Source organism: Larus michahellis, chromosome Z (genome assembly GCF_964199755.1).
Source record: "Larus michahellis chromosome Z, bLarMic1.1, whole genome shotgun sequence".
In the NCBI taxonomy this organism is placed as follows: domain Eukaryota; kingdom Metazoa; phylum Chordata; class Aves; order Charadriiformes; family Laridae; genus Larus; species Larus michahellis.
The window spans coordinates 23,389,423-23,413,845 of NC_133930.1; the positions used below are offsets into that span (position 1 = coordinate 23,389,423).

The 24,423-nt window shown below is 37.9% G+C and overlaps 2 protein-coding genes across 3 annotated transcripts in view; one reads left to right on the plus strand and one right to left on the minus strand.

Moving 5' to 3' along the window:
- Positions 1–969: 969 nt before the first annotated feature.
- On the minus strand, positions 970–10,529 carry SREK1IP1 (SREK1 interacting protein 1). Of its 2 annotated transcripts, none has more exons than XM_074569544.1 (5): positions 10,253–10,345; positions 7,428–7,475; positions 5,508–5,648; positions 3,310–3,388; positions 970–1,813 (listed from the first exon to the last, which is right to left on the minus strand). In XM_074569544.1, exons 1-5 carry the CDS (start codon positions 10,263–10,265, stop codon positions 1,624–1,626), a joined length of 471 nt encoding a protein of 156 aa, XP_074425645.1. In that variant the 5' UTR covers positions 10,266–10,345; the 3' UTR covers positions 970–1,623. The 2 variants fall into 2 exon arrangements, with proteins under 2 accessions (XP_074425645.1, XP_074425644.1); XM_074569543.1 differs by lacking the exon at positions 10,253–10,345 and adding an exon at positions 10,431–10,529 and having other exon boundaries at positions 1,198–1,813.
- CWC27 (CWC27 spliceosome associated cyclophilin) overlaps positions 10,365–24,423 on the plus strand; it is a 120,154-nt gene continuing 106,095 nt past the window's right edge. Inside the window, exons 1-8 of the mRNA XM_074569542.1 lie at positions 10,365–10,720; positions 11,792–11,888; positions 13,501–13,613; positions 15,007–15,150; positions 15,880–15,978; positions 16,161–16,264; positions 17,759–17,828; positions 21,429–21,508. Coding sequence (XP_074425643.1) covers positions 10,679–10,720; positions 11,792–11,888; positions 13,501–13,613; positions 15,007–15,150; positions 15,880–15,978; positions 16,161–16,264; positions 17,759–17,828; positions 21,429–21,508 — 749 coding nt within the window. The 5' untranslated portion in view covers positions 10,365–10,678. The remainder of the gene's footprint in view (positions 10,721–11,791; positions 11,889–13,500; positions 13,614–15,006; positions 15,151–15,879; positions 15,979–16,160; positions 16,265–17,758; positions 17,829–21,428; positions 21,509–24,423) is intronic.

The following is a 24,423-nucleotide window of genomic DNA, read 5'->3' on the forward strand; positions in this document are numbered from 1 at the left end:
GAGAAAAAGAGCAGATGCAAGGACTCTTGCCGTCCTCTATTGAGAGACCTACATAGAAGGTTACAGATTATTTCTTTTTGCTCTGTGGTTTTCATGAGTATTTTGATCTTTAATGTTCTGTAGCACAGCATTGACAGCATGAGTTGCCTAATGATAAGGGTATGGGTCTGAGACATAAAGGTCTGAAAGACAGAGTTAGATCTAGATATCTTACTTTCAGGGCAAACACGGTAGCCATTAAAATACCATAAAACGTTTTGTACCGACCCAATGCTCTTACCCACTGTAGAAAACATAGGCAACAGATACTATTCTTAAGAAAGCTTAGTTGTTGCTCTTCCTCATACTTTGACTCCTATGAGACTTACACTGCAGCTGTGTGCCAAGCTGCTGAGGTGTAAGCAGTTCTGTGTCTAAGCAAAAAAAACTTGAAACCACAGGCAAGAGGAGCATTTTCAAGAAGCTGTAAACATAAGCACTTGGAGGTTTAGGCATTTCTGGGGCAAGATTATATCCCTAAAATCTGCTCAACTCAAAAGTATCAGCCTATCTTGAACCTGTACCTTACCACAGAACATAATATGAATTGGATACTCCTGAATTCAGTTATAAAATTTTGACATACTTAACATTGCTCCCAATAGCAAATGGTAAATTTTGCTACCAACTTTAACATGACAGATTGCTTACTTTCCACAAGAGGTTGGCTTGTTTGTTTGCTTTGTAACTTTTCAATGGGAGTTCTATTATAATGAACAGAGGCTTCACAATTCTTGTCACTTGTCAGTCTTTGAATTTCCTGTTTTCGTTCATGTAAGCATTAATCACCATATTACCATATTAACACAGTTCTTAGAACTTTGTAAACAATCTTGCTGGATAGTCATCTAGTGTAAGGAAGTGGCACTTTACAACTATCTCAAAGATGAAATAGTCGCAATTGTAAAAGAACAAAACCTAGGCAGAAAGGACTTTGAAAAATTAATAGCTTTTGTTTGTTTCCAGCTTGCTCACAGTGATCCTTACAGAAGAATAAGTAATTGTGTTTCACAGTCTATGACTAGATCAATTTTAGAAGATAATTTTGAACAAACAATCTGTTTTAGCTTCTCATTGCTCATTCTTTTCCTTCTCCGGACCCACACTCTACTTTGTATTTGCACTTACTGGTTAACGTATATAAGTAGAAAATGTTATGCAAAACATACATTTATTTAGAGAATAACATAATAGAAAATCTCACTTTAATTTCCAAATTTGATTTAACCACTCTGACATTAAGCATATTTAAGTCCAAATCTTTCTACACAAAGACTAGCAAACTGAAGCTTACCATATCCTAGTGTGAATGATTCCAAATACAGCTAATCGCAACTGAACTAAGAATAAGAGTGAAGAACTAGTTAAACTTGCATGGTTCAGTATTAATAAACTTGAAATAGAGGAGCAGATTCTTTTCCCAAATGGTTCATTTAATTATTTGAAGCACTGATATTTGCAAACAAATTTCTTAAAAATATATATATATCATTTTAAAACAACAGCATTGCAAAGCATAAATAAATTTGATTTGAAAGGAAAATCATATTCTCTGCAGAAATGAACACAAAAATAGCCAGCATCTCAGTCACTACTAGAACTGTCTGAACTATCAGAAGATGAACTTTTTTCCTTTCGTCTCTTCTTCTTCTCCTTTTTACGATGTTTTCCTTTCTTAGATTTATTCTTTTTTTCCTTTTCCCTTTCTTTTTTGTGTGATTTTTGTTTTTTTGACTTTTGCCCATCCTCTTCAGCTGCACTTGATGAGGAAGATCTAGTAAAAACAAAAAAATATAGATACATACTGATATGCAATTAAAGAAGGAAAATGCCACAAGAATAATGTGGGTTTTTTAATTTCAGTATTTATATAATGTCACAAATCAAATTTGGTGTAGAATTTGTACAGTAGCATCCACTGGAAAGCTTACGATATCTCAGTCTGCATGTTCAACTGAACCACAACTTTTCTAATTAGAAAAATTAGACTATTGTGACAAAAAATGCAGTATGTCTACGGTACAGATTAATTAACAATGGAATAGGCAAGTTGTGTGTTTTTCAACCTTCAATAAGGAAACGACTAAGAGTACAGACTGACAGAAAACTGAAAGTATGACAGTAAGATAGAGCTTCCAGCTTTTAAAATATCACATGATCAGTAACAATGCGCCAGTAATGCCTTCAGACAAATCTAATGTCTTTCTCTCACACAAAAAAATAAAAGAAACGGGTATGACAAATTTGGATGCCCTTCCAGCTCATTATATTGGTCTCTCACCAGCAGTGATGAGTGATTACAGACATACAAGAATTAAGATGATAATAAAAGAAAAGGCATGATTATTATACTCAAGAGGGTAGATTTGTCCTACTGTTTACATGATTAACTATTAATTACTTGCATGTAAAGACTACAGCCAGCAGACTGACTCTTTTTTACTATCTTAACTAAGTGTATCTTACTAAGGGTAAGCTAGAGCTACACTATGTAAATAAGGAAGGGGAAAAAATGCCAATACAACCACTGTTAAATCCTGTTTATTTATTTCTGAAAACCATCTTATTGTGGTCTCCAAATACATTACACGTTCCCTAGCTCTCAGTGCAGTTCCTGGCATATTGTCTCTTCAACAGCCCTAATGACTACAGTCTCATCTTAATAAAAAAAAACAATACTCAGATTCACAATGCATTTGAATATTATGATATTTGAGACTGGAGTAACACATTTTTTAGGCTTCTACAATAGCAGGAATGCTAAAACTCAACACATGCTAAGTAAAACTAGTTTCCCCCTTGACAGTTACATGTTACTCAGAGTGTGCGTGTATGTGCGTGTCTACACGCATACACGCGTGCATGCAGGGCATCTTAGGGTCTCTGAACTGCCAGGAGGCTTCTCCATATGAGCTAAGATGGGAACCAATCCCATAACCCTCCTGACTCCTTGTTCGTCTCCCACCACATCTTGCCTAGTGTTGGATAGTCAGAAGGAGCATTGCTTTCTCAGACCTGCAGAACCCCAGCTTGTTACAGCTTTCTAGACTTTCATGGTCCTAAGTCCACAGCAGAGCCACTCCACAGTGGCTATACCATTATTCAGAGAACAAACAAGTTCTTACTGGACAACAAGAAGCTTTTCAAACCAAAGATGTACTTGCAAATAAAGTTGCATCAAAAGCAGCATTGTTTTCCGAGAAACAACCCAAACATCAGAAATATTTCTAAAGTTGTTTTGAAATTAAAATAGGTGTGTGAGAGAGTTACCTTTTCCTTGGTCTCTTTAATTTTGGTTTTTCTTTGTTTTTTCTTTTTTGTTTCTTTTTTTCTTCCTCCTCATTTAAATCTATGGATAAAAAGTTACAGTTTACAAAACACTTGTCTGAATTAAGATCAGCATTAAAAGAGTGGCTTTGACAGCAATGTAAAGTTACTACAAAATTCTTGTTAAAAGTTTTTGCTTTCCTTTCTCCAAGTTCTGGACTAGTATAATAATTTCAGAAATATTTCGCAGACTAGCAGAACTTTTTATACAATTTACATTCTAATGACTTTGATCTAAGCACTAACAACAAAGGAAGTCCTGTAAAATGTAGCAAAAAGTTGTGACTTTTCCTATATTTTTACATCAGCTTTAGATTTCATATCAGTTCTTCCATATTTTAAAAGACTTGCTCAAGTCTGAAAACAGGTCATTTAACTAGAACATACAAAAAAAAAATATACCCGTAGGCTTACCTGAATTACTGTCACATATATTCATTTCATACTTCACAAATAGCTATGCCATAACTGAGAAAAGCTTGAGTTAACTGTCAATATACTGTCTACGAAAATTGGCAGAAGAGTCACCCCTCATCTGGTCACGTTTGTTTCTGGTCCTAACATTGTATAGTTCTGTGTAGTATTGTATAATATCTTCACCTTTCACTTACAAGCAGTATTTTTATAACACTGATGAAATTTCTCACCTTAGGCTTTTCTATAGTAGTTCAAAAGTATTTTTGAATTCTCCCAAGTGCAAATCCACTACATAAACATACATTACTACGTCAGCTAACAGGAAAATGCTGGCTTTACAATTCATCCGTAAAACACATAGCTAATTTTGAGCATTTCATCTTTTGTCTATCATACAAATAACCTTCCATACAGTCTGCATGCTAGTGCAGTTATTCATTTGCTAACACAAATGGAAACTACTGGTCTGTATGTTCTGGAGCGAAATTTGAAAGAATTCAGTATGTTACAAAAAGCAAAATACTTTTGGAGCAATTAAAAACCATGAACAAGAATGTGTGATCAAGCACTCAGTATATATTTAAGAAAATGGTGCAAAAATCTAAGCGCAAACAGTGCAAAAAGCTCGAGATGATGAGGCCACTTGAAAACGGCAAAATCCTTCCTAGATTATTTACAGTTAGAGATACATATCTCCTGCAGTACACACAGCAGCCACAGTTTGAGAAGGAACATATAATAAACGGGGATATCACAGGATCAAATAAACAGCTGCTTTTCCTGCAGACATGTATCTTCAATTAGTTTAGGGCCAAAAAAAATGCCCTTACATGCAAAAGTACATAATAAATGGGAACAAGTTTTTCAAAAGAGACTTGTTCCAAGAAAGGACTGTTGCAGTACCAATTTAGCCCTGCTGACAAGCAGACTACCCATTTCTTTTGAAGTGTTCCAGCAAATTACAGGGTTCTATCTCTCCCTTCTCCTTCCTAAACAGCATCTTTAGTAGGAACTGAATGTTGAGTTTGTAATGTGAGAGCAACAGAACAAAACATGATGTTTCAAGGGGCACAGGCGAAGAACATTCATCCATTTAAGACGTGCTATGGTGGAACAACCTCCCCTTCTGACATAGGGAAGCAGTCTCTTTGGAGTCCAAATTCAAATGAACTCAAGTTTCTGCCAAATAATCCATCTATTCTGACAGTTGATGCTCAGACCTTCCAAACAGAGAACAGTACTTCTCCAAATATGAACATTTAAATTCAATTCACTAGCTGTTTCAGTCAAAACACTACTTAGAAACTGGAGAGGAATTCAGCTGTTACATTTGTCAATAGTTTTAAGAGTTACTATCAACTTTAAGATGTTTAAACTACATGCCATAATCAAAAGATTAACTCAAAACATCCACGTCATTTTCTCCTAAGCAGTTTCTTAGTAACAGTCTTACAATCTTTTTTACATAGAAGTCCTTTTTGAGATGTTCCAAATGGGTACATTGTTCATTTCCTATGACAGGACTTAATAATAGTTTAAAAAAAAAAAAAAAAAGATGTAGCAGATCTCTGAAGTCTGAACACATGAAGTAAAAGACCTGCTTTTAAAGCACAGGCTTTAAATAATAGTAGTTATCGAAAAGGATAAAAATGAGAGTTCCAGTACTTCAGAAGATCATTATCCAATTTACTCTTTAAGAAAAAAAAAAAAGCAAAACACCTTACTTTTTTTTTCACGCATGGCTTGCAATCTCTGTAGTTCTTCTTCCTCGCTGTCTTCACTGCTAGTGCTGCTAACATCTAAAACAATATCTCTTTGGGGATCTACTCGGAGGAAGTTTCGACATTCGAATGTCAGATGACCAGCTGAACAAAACAAATATTCAGAAAGAAAAATTACAATTCACCAAAAAAATATCAGATACTAAAGAACATCCATTTTAGTATTAATCAGTTTTGAGAAGGAAAAAAAGGCTAGGCTATAGACACAGGAATACAAGTAGCAATTGAAATAAACTCATCTTCTTCATATCAAAACACCTACATCTTGAAGACAAAGCTTTTAGGAACATAAATACAAGTTGTGTGATTTGACTACAAGTTTCCTCCTCTTCTAGAAAGTTTCTGACACTTACTGCATGTAGAAATGAAGCACTAAATCTATATTGATATCCGTGTTCCTTTAGAAGAACAGATACACAGAGCAATTCATTGATGACATTTGCTGGAGACAAAGCCTACAGTGAAAAAACGAAGCATAATTTCCTCTCTCCTCACACCACATAACGCTCATAAAAAAAAATTACATTAAGTCACTCTGTTAAAAGTTCAACACAATTCACTGCAAAACCAGCATCCACCCCTCCATCATTATAAAAATAAGAGTTAGTTATTAACAAATTAAAATCTAAGACCTGTCTGCATTCATCAGGAAAGTAGCCACAGACATGCTTATATGATCAGAGCATAATGCAAAGCATGAGCTAAATGCTAACTACAGAACTTGTAAGTAACAAAATCAACTGTTTCTTGAAATGCAGAATGCCCAAAGAAGTCTGTTTTCTTAGCATAGAAGATCATACAGATATAAAATTCTTTTTTCTTTTAAAACAGATTGGACTTAACTCCAGCTGAAATGCCTGCCCAAGTTTGCAGTGAGACTCAGAAGCACAAATGCTAATCTCAGTAGATATTTGTTATGAGTTGAGAAACCCATAACAATTTATTGTTGCTTAGACAATCATTCTATCACCCGATGACCCCTCCCCCACCCAGAAAGGGGAACCAGGGAAAACAAGAAATACAAGGGTTGAAATATAAATAGATTGAATAGTATAAGACTAAATAATTAACAATATTACTAAAGAACCAGTATCGATCCCAATACTAATATAAGATGTACCAGGATTATACTCAGCCAATTCTATCAGCAGGAAGCCATGCAGTGGACAGCAAATGTTGGACAATGTGAGCGCCATGGCTTTGGGAGGAAGGGAAGGGCTCAGGGGTCTGGCACCAGGGCAAGGAGTTCTCTGGACCACCACCATCAAGGGAGAGAGAAACTACACAGCAAAACTTTCTAATTTATATTGAATGTGACATTCATGCTATGAAATAATCCTGTTGGCCAGCCTGGGTCAAGTGCCCAGGCCTCGCTCGTCCTCGTCCCTGCACCTGGCAAGGCTTGAAAACACTGAGGATCCCAGCCTAGCTGATATTTCCATGAATTCAGACACTAGAGTCTTCTAAAAGTGCAGTTTTCCCAAGCATTAGAAGAGAAGTTAGTCCTGTATCGCTCAACCCAGAACAATATCAAAGACCATACTTTCAATTCAAAGTTTCTCAAGTAATAGTAATCCAAATGTAATATATACAAACACAATAGCATACTTTTTTTTTCTCTGAGAAACTCAAGGGTTTTCAAAAGCAGCAATAGGTATGAGGAGCCACAGAATAAATAGGAAATAAATAAAGACAGAAAATTACAGTAATTTAAACAAATGTATAAGCAACATGGGAGAACATTTCCACCAGCCCTCCCCGCCCCCCCCCCCCCCCCCCGCCCCCCGCCGCAAAAAAGGCAATTCCAACATCACAAATTGAAGAAAAAACACTGTAATTTCATATTTCTTATTACAGACTCACGGTATCCACACTTCTTGCATCCTGCTCTGATGTTATCTTTATTTCCACCTGAAAGAGAAAATTTCATCAATTAGGTGTTGCTAAACAGAATTCTCAAGTTTCTTTTAAATCTGGCTTAATAATTTCAATACACAGACAGGAGTGATCACTCCTGAGAGTATTAAGTACATTAAGATCTCTTAAAAAAACTTAAAGAAAAGCAAAACAGTGCATTTCTAAGATCACTTTTCTGTGAAGTAATCTATCAGAACAAATTTGGCTACTATAAACCGCTACAGATCATTTAGTTTCACATAACTTATTGCCAAATTCTCATTTGATTATGACCTTACCATTATAATTTTAATAATTATTCCACTTCTCTGACAGCTTATGCATTTGTTTAGTTACAGTATGAACAGAGTAACAGCTATCTGACATTCCAGTGATCCATAACTGCGCACTACAAGTGTACTTACAAATTCTAGCAGTGCATAGATGTTGACAGACATTCAATGAAAACTCTGAAATAATTTATATTTTAATTACAAGAACTGTCTTTAAAAGGTAATTAAAAAAGAAAAAAGAAGGGAGATAAACAATCACTCCTGAAAAGGGACAAAAGACAGATAGAAGACACCAAAACAACCAATGCTAAATAAGTTGTTAAATGATTCTGACTCTAGGCAACAAAGCACCAAATACAAAGAATTAATGTGTACAAGAAAGCAGATGGGGAATAAAGTGCAGAGTAACAGAAAAGTCTGTAGATGCTATGCAGGAAGGAGGACCAGAATAGTGAAAATTTTAGGTATAGCAAGTGTGTGATTTTCCCATCTGAGTGCACAGTTAAGTTAAACAGACGTAGTAGGATATGACTCAGAAAAAGAGAAACCCCAGAGACCCACCCCGCAAAAATAGATCAGTCTTGTTTTTAATCATCTGAGCCTATTCATAATGAAAGTCACAACTGAATTTCCAAAATCAGAGTGCCCTTCTATCTTCCAACTGAATACAGTATGAAAAAAGCAGTGACTTATAAACAGTTATATATAGTTTTCTGACAAACTAGGTCATTTATTTAAATAAATAAATAAGCAAACATAACAAGAAATCCATGACAGAAATTACAGAACTAGGAAGTTAGTACATTTGCTCCACAGAAACAGAAAGTGAGTACATTTGCTCCATGAATTTAAACTGATTTACTGAGACAAGCACTGTCTTTAGAAAATTCTACTCAACAGAAAAACCTTCAAACCCCAAGCTGAAAAACTAACTTGGAAACTTGTACAACTCACTGGTCTATGCCCTGAAGAATACTGGAAAGCTAAGCAATACAGATACGTACATTCCATTATGACACATGGTTTTCTGTGGATCCCAAAACCTTATTATTGTATATGCCCTTCAAGGTCTACAAACTCAGCAGCACTTACATGCCTGTTTTATGACTATCTTCTGAGGGAAATCCACGAGAGGTACGTAGGAGGTAGAGAACATGAAAGAAAGTGTCAAGAAGCAAAGAACAAAACTACACTTGTATCTTGCAATATCATGTCCAAGAAATACTCAAAACAGCATCTGTTTGTTCCCTACACCTTGGGACTAGAAAGCAAGATCACCTGAGCTACTACTTCGCCTCAGCTTTCTGAAATACTCAGTAAACTTCTGCCCTGCTGCGTAACTGACCTGTACGTAAAGAGAGATTTGGTATTGCGTGCAAGGGAGGTCAGTACAAAATCTCCCATAGCATTGTGCAGGTGCCATTTGTGAAGATTTCCAATAGAAACACTCAGCAGATGACAAGAATATTGTCACCAAATACTCCCACCAAATTCCCAAGACTGAAATTTTATTATTATTCTTAGTTTTAAATGTTAGAAGCAGGGTTTTAGATTAGGTGACGTTTTAGATGGTTAAAACCAAAGTAACTACTAGAAGCTTCCTTTTCTCATTCCCTTCTTCCCAGGCGTTAACCCTCAACAAAATTAACAACGAACACAGCAGCAACCACCACCACCGACCTCATTCATTCGGTGGAGCACAAGGTTGCAAAAAAAGCTTTGGAAACCTTTGAACGCAAACACGATCCGTCTTCCTCAAGAACCCCTTCTAGAATGGGAACAAGCTTATTAAGGTCTTCTTTTCTCTTAAGAGAAGCAGCTTACCAAAGCTCAGACTTCTTCAGCTGTTCCCAAACACTCCTCACATCTCAGGATCAAGAAAAAATTATGAAGCAACGGCTCTATGTTTGGCTGACACAGATCTAAATACCTTGAAAACAACACAAGTGTTTGCGCCTGTCCTGCCTCACCATCCTCGACAACGCGTCTATGTGAACAATAATCGAGTGGGGCGCACACAAACGTTAACCCAGAACAAAAGACGAGGAGGAAAGCCAAGTCTGATAACAACCATTCGCCGGATCTAACTTTAAAGAAGGTGGACCGCGCTAACAGGCAACAGGAGCGTAGCACACGGTCATCACTCGTCCAACACGCCGGGGAGAGGCCCCGCAGGCCTAGAAGGAGGCGACGGCATGGCCGCGGTCACCGACGGCTACCCTGATCCCCCTCCCTGCCCCGGCCATCTCCCTCCCTGCCGCTGCCCCAACGACAGCTGGTTTATAGCAAACCGGCCGTGCAGACCCCAGCAACGCGGGACCCCCGCGGCCCTCGAGAGACGCGACGCGCCGTGCCGTCGCCCTCCCCGCATCACGCTGCGACCCGCGCTCCCAGCGTAATTTTCCACCAGCCCGCCGCTTGTTTCCCCTTCCCCACCCGCCGTCCCTGTGGACAGCCGGCCATTGCCCCCTTTTCTCCCCGCTGGCGGCGGCGCCTCACCCGGCAGAGCCATGGCGCCTCCCGCCGCCCTCCTCGCCGGCCCGGATCGGCCCGGCCCTGCAGCGGCGCCTCTCCCCGCCGGAAGGCTTTGCCCGTCGCACTCTCGGACAGTGCCACTCGCAGGGGGGGCGGGGGACCTCGGCACGGGGCGGAAGACACGAGGAGGGATTGCAGGTACCTGGAGAAGCTTCCGAGTCTTTCCGAAAGAAATTCATTCCTCAGTGACTCCTGCGGAGAGTCCGACCGGGGACCCATCCCTTCGTCCTTCCTCCTGCCTTGGTCAACCTCCTCCCCGCCTCCCTGGCCTGAATAGAGGCGCCCAAGATGGCGGGAGGTTCACTGTTGGTAGGAAGCGTTAGAGGCGAAGCGTAGCCGCGTGTTGAACCTGGGTGGTCTGGGGCCTACCGGGACCCTCCTTTCCCCACCATGAGCAACATCTACATCCAGGAGCCCCCCACCAACGGCAAGGTGAGGTCGGGGGCAGGGGCTGCGGTGGGCCAGGGGCAGGCCAGGCCCGGCCGGCCCGTGGGGTGGATGCGAGCTGTACTGCAGCGTCGGTGAGGGGCTGCCCATGATGGGGAGCTGCTGCAGCTGGGGGGGTGTGGGCTCCTCGGGGGGTGCGGGTGAGGAAGCCCTGTGCTCCAAGGGGGCTCTGCAGGCGTGTGGGGGGTGTTGTAGGGGGTGGGGGACACACAGGTGAGGAGGGTGTGCGCTGTCTGCGTGTGGTGGCGACTTGCGTGTTGTGGTGCTGGTTTGGTTAAAGTTACTTGGAGGTGATATAGCCCGTACAGATATTACGTGAGTCAAAGCACGGCGTAAAGCATTTAATTTTTTTCGGTTCTTGACTATGTCTGTAGGTTCTGAACTTTTTTATGATCTCTTACTGAATTTAATGCTATTACTCGCAAGAGAGGATTTAGGAGCATGTAGTGATGGGACGAGGGGTAGTGGCTTCAAACTGGAAGAGGGTAGATTTAGATTAGATACCAGTAAGAAATTTTTCGCTATGAGGGTGGTGAGACACTGGAACAGGTTGCCCAGGGAAGCTGTGGATGCCCCATCCGTGGAAGCGTTCAAGGCCAGGCTGGATGGGGCTTTGAGCAGCCGGGTCCAGTGGGAGGTGTCCCTGCCCATGGCAGGGGGTTGGAACTAGATGATCTTTACGGTTGCTTTCAACTTAAACTGTTCTGTAATTCTGTATGTCTTTGGAGGTATACGGCTTACGGCTTTTTTTTTTTTTTTTTTTTTTTTTACATGCTGTTTCCATTATGGAAGTGTTAAAGGGTATCTAAGTTTCTGTTGTGCCAGGTACCAAGTCATTGGCCTTGAAGCTTTATTGTACATGTTGAGTCAGAACTGTGTCTTAAGTTCTGAAAATGCTATCTATACCTAATAGTAGCTACATGGCACATTTGAATGTCTACTATTGTTACTAATATAATGAATGCAGAAGTATTTTTTTAGCTTAGCAATGATATTCTTTGATTGGTGACTAATTTACAATAAAACTAATGGTGTATTTATCTGTGGTTTTTATAGGTTTTGCTTAGAACAACAGCAGGAGATATAGATATAGAATTATGGTCAAAAGAAGCACCAAAAGCATGTCGAAATTTCATCCAGCTTTGTATGGAAGGTAATGACTGAATGGGATAGGAGTTGTTGAAATTATTTCATATGCAATTTTTTTGCCTTCTTTTGTAAAATAGAGGTCATAATTATATTTTAATTTTAATAGCTAATTAATTTATTTGTATTTAAAAAATATTAACTAACAGTCAGACAATGTTTTTCAAAGTTATTAAGGAACCCCGTGTAAAAAAATAAAAACTTTAGATGGTTTTCTCAAATGGAGCAGATGACATAGTATTACTGAAAAGTTGTATGTCAGAGGTTTGGGAAGGCTTATTTTCAGCAAGTCTCTACAAATTATAACAACTACTTTAATGTATGTATGAAATGGCAATGATCCTCCATCCTCCAAAATTGTGATTTCATCATCTTTACTACCTTTTCATTTTTCTCATGAGAGCCTCTAATGTTTCATTTGCTGTAGCTTTTTGTTGGTGGAAGCTCTGTAATGCTCTTCACTGAAGTAATGGGTACCAGAATGAGAAGCTTCCTATTGGGAAAACAGTAACAAGAATTTGTGAAGGACCTGGTGCCTTTATGTGTTTTCTAGCTGCTGCTATTATCCCATTTATGCATTTATAGAGTACTTCAGAGTTCTTTTAGCTGTCCTCTGTTAAGGAAAAACACCAGTCTAGGATTTGTGCCTGCAGCACGGATCCAGCCTGTTCCGTGTTCTTATGCATAATGTGGAGATTTTTTGCAATGGTAAATCAATTTCTTAGCACTTGGTAAGTCATAAGAGTTCAATTATCTTCAGTGTTAAAGAGCTGTGCTTTATTTCCTTTCTGAATTTGTCTGACTGCTGTGTAGGATCCTATGCTTTGTATAATAAATTTTGGTATTTCTGTGGTGAGTATCCTAGTATATAACCATCCATGAATACAGCTGTCTATGCTGTAACATTTGCAGATCCTGCTTTGTCTTGCAGCATTCAGCAGACTTATTTTTATTTCTTTAAAAAAAAAAAAAATCAACCAGAGATATATGTCAAGTAAAGTTAAGTTTTCATTCCTTTTGTTTTCTTACAATCTCCTCACCGTTATCTGATAGATAGATAAAAGAGGATAACTTGGGAAGCAGAATATTTCGTTCCCTGAAAATGATCAGTTTGGGTACAGAGTAGGTGGTGAAAGAGGTGACACTTGTGTTCCATGCTGGTGATTGAAAATGCTAATCATTTGGTGTATGGATATGGCTAAAGATGTATGTGAGATGTTGACTGGGACAAGGCATAGTAGTTTTAGCATTCCTTTTAAGTTGATGTACATTGGTGGTATCATTCCAAACTTGAAAGCTGAAAAGAAAATAATTCATCAATATCATCTTCTCAGTGATTTGCAGTGTCTTTTGCAACAGAAGCATATGCCACCACTTTTTATTTATTTTTTTTTCATAAATGTCATCAGCGATACTTTGTAGCTGAGATACAGTCACACTGAGCAAGACAGTGGAAGAGGAGGAAAGCCAGTCGGAATATCAGAATCCAGTTATAGTGCTTGCTTTCTGGAACTTCAGTCTCTGGACATTTCTGTATAATTTATATGAAAGTTTGATTTTTTTTAGACCACTTATATGTATTTATTATCATATTTTTCTTTTTTTTTTTCTTTTTTTAGAGTATTACAACAACACAATATTTCACAGAGTAGTGCCTGGCTTTATAGTGCAGGGAGGTGATCCCACTGGTACTGGATCAGGTGGAGATTCAATCTATGGAGCTCCTTTCAAAGTATGTATCTGTATCTCTTATGCATTAATTTTTGGTTATTCTCTACCAGTTGTTCTTCCTACTGCGTTAGATTGTGAGAAAACAAATCTTATATTAGAAATGCAACATTATACATGTAGAGTAATTGCTTTCACATGTTGCTTCAGTATTTTTGAGTTGCCTTTTTGAATTGAGAGTTCTTAATCTAGCTGTCCGGATACTATGATAAATGTATACTAGCATGTATAATGTATACTAGTATGAACTTCAGAAGGAAAAATAGTGAGGGGGATGAATGAAGAGTTGGTGTTGATATGTGGCAAACTCAGATGCAGAAATGTACATTGTTTATGCATATTGTAATTCATTTAGCAAAGGTCTCAATGTTGTATATGTGTTCATTGGTATTGTTCATACCAGCAGGGCTCATCTCTTAACCAGGAGGCTCAGATCCTGAATGAAGCTACACACGCACAGCAGCTCTGTTCTGTTCTGCCTGATTGTTTTATTTCAGATGGGGCAGGCACCTTAACTCGTGACTGAAGCTGCATAGCCTGGCTCTGGGCCTTCTAACTCCCTACTGCTAGAGTAGATTCATACCTACAACAGGAAAGCGAAGTTTGTGGAAGGGGTTGGTACCTGAGCAGAGAACAAAACAAACATGACCAATATTGTAGTAGCATTGCTGCTTAAAATTTGTGATATCTCAATATTGCAGTGTTTGGAATTGTGATACTGTCATGGTATTATTATTTTGCTCATAGCTTTCACTTTGCTCTGAAAGTAGTCCTTTCTTATGGTCCAGAACATGTTCTTCGTGTGGATTTTTGCAATGCTATACTGTTTTTGAGCTTCCAGCTATTTTACATGAAGTAGGATTTTTTCCCCTAAATACAGTGATTAACAAGAATGCTAGTTTTACAAGAAATGTATGAAGTGCAATTACTTTTAGAAATGCATCAATCCAACAAAAGTAATGAATAACAATTGATTCGTTGGCAATGACTAAAAAAAGATAAAGTTACCAAGACAGAACCTAGAGTTTTTATTAAATCGTGTGTCTTTCCATTGTTGATATACCAGTTTCTAGTTTTTGTCATTTGTTGGTTTTGTGTCTGTGGTTTCTTCTGAAAGAAGATTGTTCATTTGTTTGCATTATTGTAGGCACTAAGAAGAAAAAAGCATTGATTAAAAAATATCTTTTCTGATGAAAATAGAAGCTTTTAAATACAATTATGGCACTAAGTTTCAAAAGACTTTTTAGAGTCGTTAGAGTTTTACTACCATCTGAATTTAAAAGAAAATTAACAGCACGCTTTCGGTGTGTGCATTGATGTAAGTAGCCCATAGCTAAAGAAGTGGAAAATATAGTTACTTACTTAAACTGCGTTCATTTCTCTTCTGTCTTTTCCAGGATGAGTTCCACTCACGACTGCGATTTAATCGAAGAGGACTTGTTGCTATGGCAAATGCTGGGCCACATGATAACGGGAGTCAATTTTTCTTTACGTTGGGTCGTGCAGATGAACTTAATAACAAGCACACAATCTTTGGAAAGGTCTGCCACATGGACTAGAGTCCCAGTTTGAGTTTGACTGAAGCTCCTCTGTATTCAAAGGCTATTTTAGTGTTGTTCGCTGCTACATACATTTGAAATTTATTTTACTGCTTTCTAAGCTGTCTCCATTTTCTGTTTCTCATGCCTGGTAGAAATGTTTCTACAGGTTGTTCCCATAAGTATCTACTTTGCTGTTGTTATTCTTCTGAATTATATTTTCATGTTGTGCTTCCTTTGAATAATCTTACTAATATTATTATGGTTCTGTCTTATTAATCAGTTCATCTAACACTAGTGACATGTTAGAAAATTCCGTTTGTAAATTCTAGTTACCCAAGAAAAATCAGGGAAAGAAAAAACATAAGATGAATTTACCACTTTCACAATTTGCTTGAAAGAAAAGAACACAACTATTTTTTTTACTTCACATTATCTTTATTTTCCTCTTTCACAGCTCACAATAAGAATTTCACATCTTCCCTGCTATATGGTCTCAAAAATGCAGTTTTAGCTACCTTCAACTTTTAAACTGTTTCAACAGTTAAATTTGAAAAAGCCCAAACCTTTGGACATTGTACTTGCTGTCTTTTAGAAGTCTTACATGCTTGCAGTGTTTCCTATGTCATTTGTATTTTGAAAATTCTTTACATAATAATAGCCTTGCATTTTGCAGAATAGTTAACAAAAATTATAGGCAAGGACTTCAAACCTGTTTTATAAATTTGACAGGTTACGGGAGATACAATATATAACATGTTGCGGTTGGCTGAAGTAGAAGTTGACAAGGAAGAGAGACCTCTCAGTCCACACAAAATAAGAAGTAGTGAGGTGAGTATGTTCTGGTTTGAAATTTGAAGGTTTAAAAGTCTTTTGTTCATGGTGTTCAGAAAACTGTGTTCTAGTAGGAAAACTTGGCATGTCTCTTTATATATTGTTTATAAAATATGGAATAATTTAATTATAACAAAATGCTTATTAAAGATGTGTCTAAAATATTACTTTTTTAACAGGTTTTGTTTAATCCTTTTGATGACATTGTTCCAAGACCAAATAGAAAGCTGAAGAAGGACAAACCAGAAGAAGAAATTAAAAAGTCCAAAGTAAAAGGCACAAAGTAAATATATGCAACATAGAATCATAGAAATGTTTAGGTTGGAAGGGACGTTTAAGATCATCGAGTCCAACCATTAACCTAACACTGACAAAACCACCACTAAGCCATTTCCCAAAGCACCACGTCTACCCATCTTTTAAATACCTCCAGGAATGGTGACTCAGCCACTTCCCTGGGCAGCCTGTTCCAATGTTTGACAACCCTTTCAGTGAGGAAATTTTTCCTAATATCCATCGTAAACCTCCCCTGGCGCAACTTTAGGCCATTTCCTCTTGTCCTACTGCTTGTTACTTGGGAGAAGAGACCGACCCTCACCTTGCTACAGCCTCCTTTCAGGTAGTTGTAGAGAGCGACAAGGTCTCCCCTCAGCCTCCTTTTCTCCAGCCTGAACAACCCCAGCTCCCTCAGCTGCTGGTTTGTTTGGTTGGGTTTTTTTTGTTAAGCAAGTGGTGGTTAATTTTCTTTCACCTTTAATTTGCAACTTGGTAATTTTCTATTTCTGCTTTTGAAACACAAGGCTTTACCAAAATGTACAGAGGAATGTTCTCTAACCTTAGCAAACCTGTCTTCGCTGTTTGTGAAGAGATGATAGACATTTAGTTGATGTGACTGAAGTGGTTACTGTGCATCAGCTGAGCTGTAACTGTTTCATGTGTGCTGATAATTTGTTGTAAAAGAGGTACAAGGTAGCTTAAACCTTTCCCATCGGAGGGAGTTGTGTAATGGTGCTCTTGGGGCTGAAATGACACTGAGGTTAATACGTACTAGTAACTATGGCACAGCTCATTTGTTTGAGGTTTTTGAACTTATTTTATCAGTTATCACATCTCTCCCACTAAACACCTTCGCAAAAGTCAGGCATTTGACATGGGAAATTTCAGTTTCTGTGAATGAAATTCGGTAGTCCTAAATCTGTCGTGAAAAGTAATAGGAAATCTAAAGTGTGTGTATGCTGTCAGTTCTGTTGGACAGAAATACAACACATTGCAACTGACTATTTCCAGCATATTATAAATAATTACTATTGAAAAAAAAATATAAAAGATCATGATTCCTTTTAATTACATTCTGTGAATGTGTGTGCATTTGATGCCTTGCTGAGCTGTCACATCTTGCAAATTTTATGTTTGGTACTTCAATGTTGCTCTGTTAGATGAAAAAAAAAATAAAAATACAACTTCTCTGCTTTCAGAGCTGTCAGCATTTGAGATTCTGTGAAACTTAGTCAAAGCAGAATTTCTTAAATTCCATCTTACCATGTTCTAACTGATGCTTAGCTATCCTGATTGTTTTGTCTCAGGAATAGAATAGAACACGCTTCTCAAAATATTCATGGTTTATTGCAAAACAACATGTTGTAGTTGTTTGAAATTGGTACATTTAGCAGGACAAAAAGAATCACATACAATATGAAAGTAATATGTGTAAAGTTTATAGAATATTAATAAGACAGTATTTCAAGTCATACTAGAGAATGTGTTTTCTCTCTTAAAGAAATTTTAACCTGCTCTCCTTTGGGGAAGAAGCTGAAGAAGAGGAGGAGGAAGTCAATAGAGTTAGTCAGGTACCTTACCAAATCATCCCCTGTTTTCTTTTCAACTTAATTTTACCTTTTTTGCATGTTAGTAAAAGCTTTAAAGTTCTTCATCTTGTTCTTACATTTGAGTTTTGAGCAATAATACTAGAAATTACTTCAATTTTTATCTTCTACTATTTTAACCTTTTGAAAAAACAGAGGTTTTTAACTTTTCTAACTTTGAAGATGCCTTCAGTTACTGCATGATATTTTTACATTTCCATAAACATAAAATGTCATACTTCATAGGGTAGATCTATGTCTACTGTTTAAAATTCATGGAGGTGATAGAAACTTTGTTCTTCTTCACCTCCTTAATTACAAGAGTCTGATTCGATAGTAAAATGCTTGAGATTTGAAATAGATCAACTTGTTCATTGCCAGTGCATTCTTAGCTCCATTTTCTTATGTATGTCCATTCTGTGTGTAAAATTAAGTGGAGTATTTTGGGGAAAATAGTGCATTATCATAATTAAATATTGCACTATTGTGAATTGGACACATTTACAGAATTAGGCTTGCATAGGTAGTTAATCTAGCATTTCCTAACCTGACTTTGCCTCTTAAATAACATTGGTTTAAAAATTTCTTCAACAAGTTGTCATTCTCATTTCTACTGAGACCAAATTATTCTACTGCTGACCAAATTATTTCTTTAGAGCCCTAGTCTGTCTTACTTATTTGTATGGTCCAAGTATCTGCCTGCTTCAGTTAGTGATCAGACTACATGGTGCTGAGTACTGTACCACATAAGTGAAAAAATGGTCCTCAGCCCTCAAGATTTAGTTAAAATACAAAAAAACCCAATGAATAATGATGAACAATATTAATGAGATAGTAGCAGTCAGGATGATAGGAGAGGTTTGTCGCAACAGTTAGTTTTAACTATTTTTCTTTCTTGTTTCAACTTACCAGTCAGACTAACTATACTTGTTTAACATGCTCATCTGCAGTTCCACTGTTGGTATAAGTCTAGTTTTTAATATTGCATTTAATTTGGTTGCTTTGATGTTCTTCCCTTTCACATCAAACACTTGCTTTTCAGTTTAAAATTATCTAAATAGAACATCTCTTTTGTGACAAGTCCAGTTTCAGTGTTGTCATGCTGTCTTCAACTGTCTTAAAATCTCATCCTCGTATTTATCCTGACTAAATCCTGGACTAGCTGTAGCTGGCAAAATAACCAAATCAACTGTTTATGAAAAATTTCTATTAATTCCTTATAACGCAATGAAACTTTTCTTCCCCAAACCTCATTGCTTGTTTCTAATAGGTTTGATAGTATCTCTATAGTTCTGGACATTATCTTTGTCTTGATGAGGTTGATGAAATATGTGAACTTCAGCACGAACTTTCATTCTCTGTTTTTGATAAGAAAAATTGAAAGTCAAAGTTAGTAATGGGGTTCTTAGACATCAGAATCTGTGAATCTGTGAACTTTTTTTTTTGATTGCTAGATGCAGTAAGTCTTGCTTGTTTCAAAGTAAGAATTGTATGTTTTCGGGACTGAGGTTGAGAGGAAAATCTGCCGGTAGCTGAGGAATCCTTTAATAGATGTGGGAAAAGGGAACATTTTTTAATTAATTTTTAGTGTAGTGAGGCTGGGGCTAAAATTATATAAAGAGTAAATTAAAACACCATATATCAGGATGAAATTTTTATGGTATTTAATGGTTAAATGTTTAGATGTGAAAAATAAGAATTCTTGTCTCAGTCACATCATAGTAACCAAGTGAGTACTGAATTTAAGAATGGCTTCCTAAGTTTTTTCTCCATCTTCCCCATTATGAACAATTTTCTACTCTGGACTTGTTCAGCCTGCACTACACTTAGTCTAAGCGAGGAAATATATTTTGCTTTTGCTGCAGTACATCACCAGACTCTTATTCCTGAGGCTGTACAAAGAAGGGCAAGAAGGATAACTGGGAATATGGATCGTGGTAACTTTAAAATAAAAAAAAAAAAAAAAACAAAAAAAAAACCAAAAAACAAACAGAAGAGAGGAAGGGAAAGATTAGAATGATTATTCCTTATTTCTTACAATATGAAAGTTGAGACACAAGGATAAATAAGCAAATAAATATACAAAGAAGTATTTTTTTCCTCTTGGAATTTAAGTTGTGAGGATTTATGCAACAGAACATGGTGGAAGTGAGAAGTGTAAATACTTTCAAAGGGAGATTAAACAAGGGAATAGGGCCATTGGTGTCTTTTAAACGCTAGAGGTCAAATTGTGTCTTCTGTATCAGGAGAGTCTCTAAATGGTTATATTATAGAGAGTATGAATCTTAGTAAATTTGTGTATGCCAGGAGGTTATAGAAGGCAGACATCACGGGGTTAGGGAAGTTTGTGTCAAGGGGGAGTGGCAAGAGCTTCTGCTGCATGAGGGAGGGTGAGTGAGGAGGCAAGAGTGATTCCTGCACAGGCAGCGCACTCACCAGGAGGGGCACAATCCTACAGGGTTTGGATGCAGCAGGCAGAATAGGTTGCTGGTAACAGGGTCCATCAACAGTCCTAGACACGGCAAGCAGTAACCAAGACCAAGGTCCCCATCTGAGATTCCAGTCAGAAGCAGCAAGAGATGCAACGGGAGACAGGGCTGGAGAAAGTCTACAATGTGAGTCCAAAAGGCCCATCCAGAAGACAGGGTTAGACACAGGTATACCTCTGGATTGTCAGGCCTAAGATGAAATGGTTATTATGGGCAGAGGACTTCCAGGTGAAACTCCTCAAGGCCAGTAGGGCTGTTAGTGCACTCAGGGACCTGACAGTGGGATGCCCACTGGGTGTTGATTAGTGTTTAATCTGAACCTTTCAGTGTCCAAACTGCTCATTTAATTGTATTTGTTTCTAGCAGTTTGCAAAGGTGGTAAGCACTTGTGTTATGTTTTATCTAGCTCCTGAACACACATGCACAAATTACTTGTTGAAGGAGGTAATTCTTCATGTTGCTGAATATGTTAGTCGTTCTTTTTCCACATGATAAAAAATTGAAGTTGTGTTTAAATGAGTAAGATTTTATTATCCACACAACAATTGTCTTCCTGAAAGGATTATAAGGTGCAGCTGAAATGGAGACATTCAGGTCACAATACAGACTGTTTCTGGAAAAGAGATTTTCAGTCTGATTTCAGTCTGGATTAGCATGGGGAATGCTTTCTTGCTGCTGTCTTTCTGCCTGAGGTTCTTATGTGGTGTTTGATTTTATTGGAAAGTCAAGTTCTTACCTCTTCATTCACTAAACTATATAGTGCTAGACCATGTCTCTTTATGATGTGTAATGATTGTGACAATTAAACAGTCTCTTTGTTTTTTTTCTTTTTTTTTACCTCTTTCCTTTAAAATTAAGTGCATTGCTATTGCAAAAATACTTTTTAAATTTATGTAGTCAGTTTGATTCACCTCTTTCTGGTGGAACACCTTCTCTGTTCTGCTGTTAAAAGTATTTGTGCTTACCGGTTAGGCTAAAGCTAACAAGAAACAAGTTGTCTTTTTCTTACCGTTATCCTTTTTCACCATCTGTTCCCTCAAACACTGAAATTTTATAATACCTTTTTTCTTCTCTTTTCTTTTTGTTTTTTTAACAGAGCATGAAAGGAAAAAGTAAAAGTAGTCATGATCTACTGAAGGATGATCCACATCTAAGCTCAGTTCCTGCTGTCAGAAGGTTAATATGTGATTTCCAATTTCCAGAAAGGATTTACTTTCAGGATTAGCATCATACGTACTCATTGTTTGTCTGTTACTCTTTAAGAAATTAAGAATAGCAATGCTGGATTGGACCAAATGTTCCTCTAACCTTCTGTGCTGTCCCCAACATTGTCTGCCAGTGAATGCCCAACAGAGAATAAAAGCAGGGCAAGCATAATGTTTACCTGATTAATCTCCCAGCCTCCATCTGCTTTCAGTTCAGGGGACTGTCAGATTTTGATGTGATTCATCTATTCAGTAATCCTTAATAGAGCTCCCATCAAAGTACTCGTTCAGTCTCTTGTAATAGTGTTTACATTCACATCCTCCTGTCTGCTGCAAGAAGTGGTACCTCCCCTTTTTGTTCTGAAGCTGGCTGCTACTGCTATCATTTAATAAATTCTCTTATGCTGGAAGAGGTAGTGAGCAGTCAGTCCCTTTACACCGCTCTTTACCACAGTCTCTTCTTAGGCCATCTCTTTTCTAGCCTAAACGTTTAAAGCCTACTCAACTTTTCTTCACACAGAAGTTATTCTGTACCTGTGGTTATTCTTGTTGCTCTTCACAGACCTGGTTCTGTTCTAAAGTATCTTTTCTTTCTTTTTTTTTTTTCCAAATCTAAACAACATATTAAAAATGAGGTGAATCACAAATCTGTATAGTTGCATAAAGATAGTCTCTGTTTTCTCCTCTGTTTAATACTTCTTAACTTCTGATTTGCTCTTTTAATCGCTGTTGAATATTGAGCTGAGATAATTCCATGAAAATATATCAACTCCAAGAATTTGCTTGTCATAGAATAGTTTGGATTGGAAGGGACCTTTAAAGGTCATCTAGTCCAACCCCCCTGCAATGAACAGTGACATCTTCAACTAGATCAAGTTGCTCAGAGCCCTGTCCAGTGTTTGTGCAAACATCCCTTGAATGTTTCCAGGGATGGGGCATCTACCACCTCTCTGGACAACCTGTTCACCACCCTCCTTGTAAAAAATTTCATCCTTATATCTAGTCTGAATCTACCCTCTTTCAGTTTAAAACTGTTACTCCTTGTCCTGCTGCAACAAGCCCTACTAAAAAGTCTGTCCCCATCTCTCTTATAAGTCTTCTTTAAGTACTTAAAGGATGCAATAAGGTATCCCCAGAGCCTTCTCTTCTCCAGGCTGAACAACCCCAACTCTCTCAGCCTTTCTTCATAGGAGGGATGTTCCATCCCTCTGATGATTTTTGTGGCCCTCCTCTGGACTCGATCCAATGGGTTCATGTCCTTCTTATATTGGGGGCCTCAGAGCTGGATGCAGTACTCCAGGTGGGTCTCACGAGAGTGGAGTAGAGGGACAGAATCAACTCCCTTCACCTGCTGGCCACACTTCTTTTGGTGCAGCCCAGGATACAGTTGGCCTTCTGGGGTGCGAACGCTTATTGTCAGCTCCTGTCCAGCTTTTCATGCACCAATACTCTCAAATCTTCCTCAGGGCCACTCTTAATCCCTTCATCCCTCAGCCTCTATTGATAATGGGGGTTGCCCCAACCCCGGTGTGTGACCCTGCATTTGGTCTTGTTGAACCTCATGAGCTTGTCCAGGTCCCTCTTGATGGCATCCCTTCCCTCTGTGGAACTCTGTATTGATACAGAGTCTGATGTCAACCACACCACTCAGCTTGGTGTCATCTGCAAACTTGCGGATGGTGCACTCGATCCCACTGTCTGTGTCATTGATGAAGGTATTGAACAGTACTGGTCCCAGTACAGAGCCCTGAGAGGCACATCATGATCAATGATGGTCAGCTGAGAGTTCCTTGTTCTGTATGTGGGACTACTTTTCCTCATGTGTGTATCTTTACTTTTATCTACTTCATGTATCATTTTATTGTCTCATAATTTAAGTCCTCCTGCAGTTCTTCAGTCTGCTCTTGACTTTACTACCCTGAGTAACTCAGTATTATCAAAAAATTCAGTGACGTGGCAGTTTGCTTGCTTTGTCTCTGAGTTCACTGAACAGCTCAAGCCACAACACAGACTACTGTGGATATACACTAGTGATCTTCCTCCATTGCAAGAAGTGATTGTTTGCTTCTAACTTTTGTTTTCTGTCTTTTAACCATCTCTTTATTCATGCATGGACTTTCCCATCACCCCAGAACTGCTTAGTTTCTTTAAAAACCTTTGATTAGAGATTCTGTGTGAGTCCAGATACACCAGAGAGATCATCCACAACCATGTGTAGCCCATTCAAAACCCTCCCAGAGGTTGGTAAGGCAGTTCCCTTTATAGCCATGTCACAAATCCCAAGTAGATCGTCTTACCTCTTACCATGGCTTCTACTTGTTTATGACTGACATCAGAGTTGCAGACCTGGAAGTATTCTAGATATTTTCTTTAATACTTACAAACGTGGATTGTTTTTTGTTTCTTAAATTATAATCTTCTGTCAAGAAATAATTCCCTGGATTAATTTTTAAATTAAATTAATGGCAATGATTCCAGCAAATTTATGGTTTCTTTGATGACCTTGATGACTTATTGATGTTTTAGAGTGCACCTCAAAGCCTTGACTTTGGAGACTCCTTTAATATTCCTTGCGTTGTTTCTTTAACTTAACTTCTTTTTTAAAGTGTGGGATGGAATACTCTGTTTGTGACAATTAATAGTGGATATGTTAGCTTTAGTATATTCAAATAGATGCCTTTTTTAATACACTAAACTAGTTGTATAACACATGAAAATTTTGATGTTAACCATAACTATCAGTATAGAGCATGTCAAACATGCCTATATAAAGAAGGCTTTCAAAAATATAGACTATTTGCAATGAGGTGCTAGAAATTGTTTAATATATGGGATCAAAACCATCCATATTAAGTGAGTTTTGTTGTTTATTTTTTTCTTTTAGAC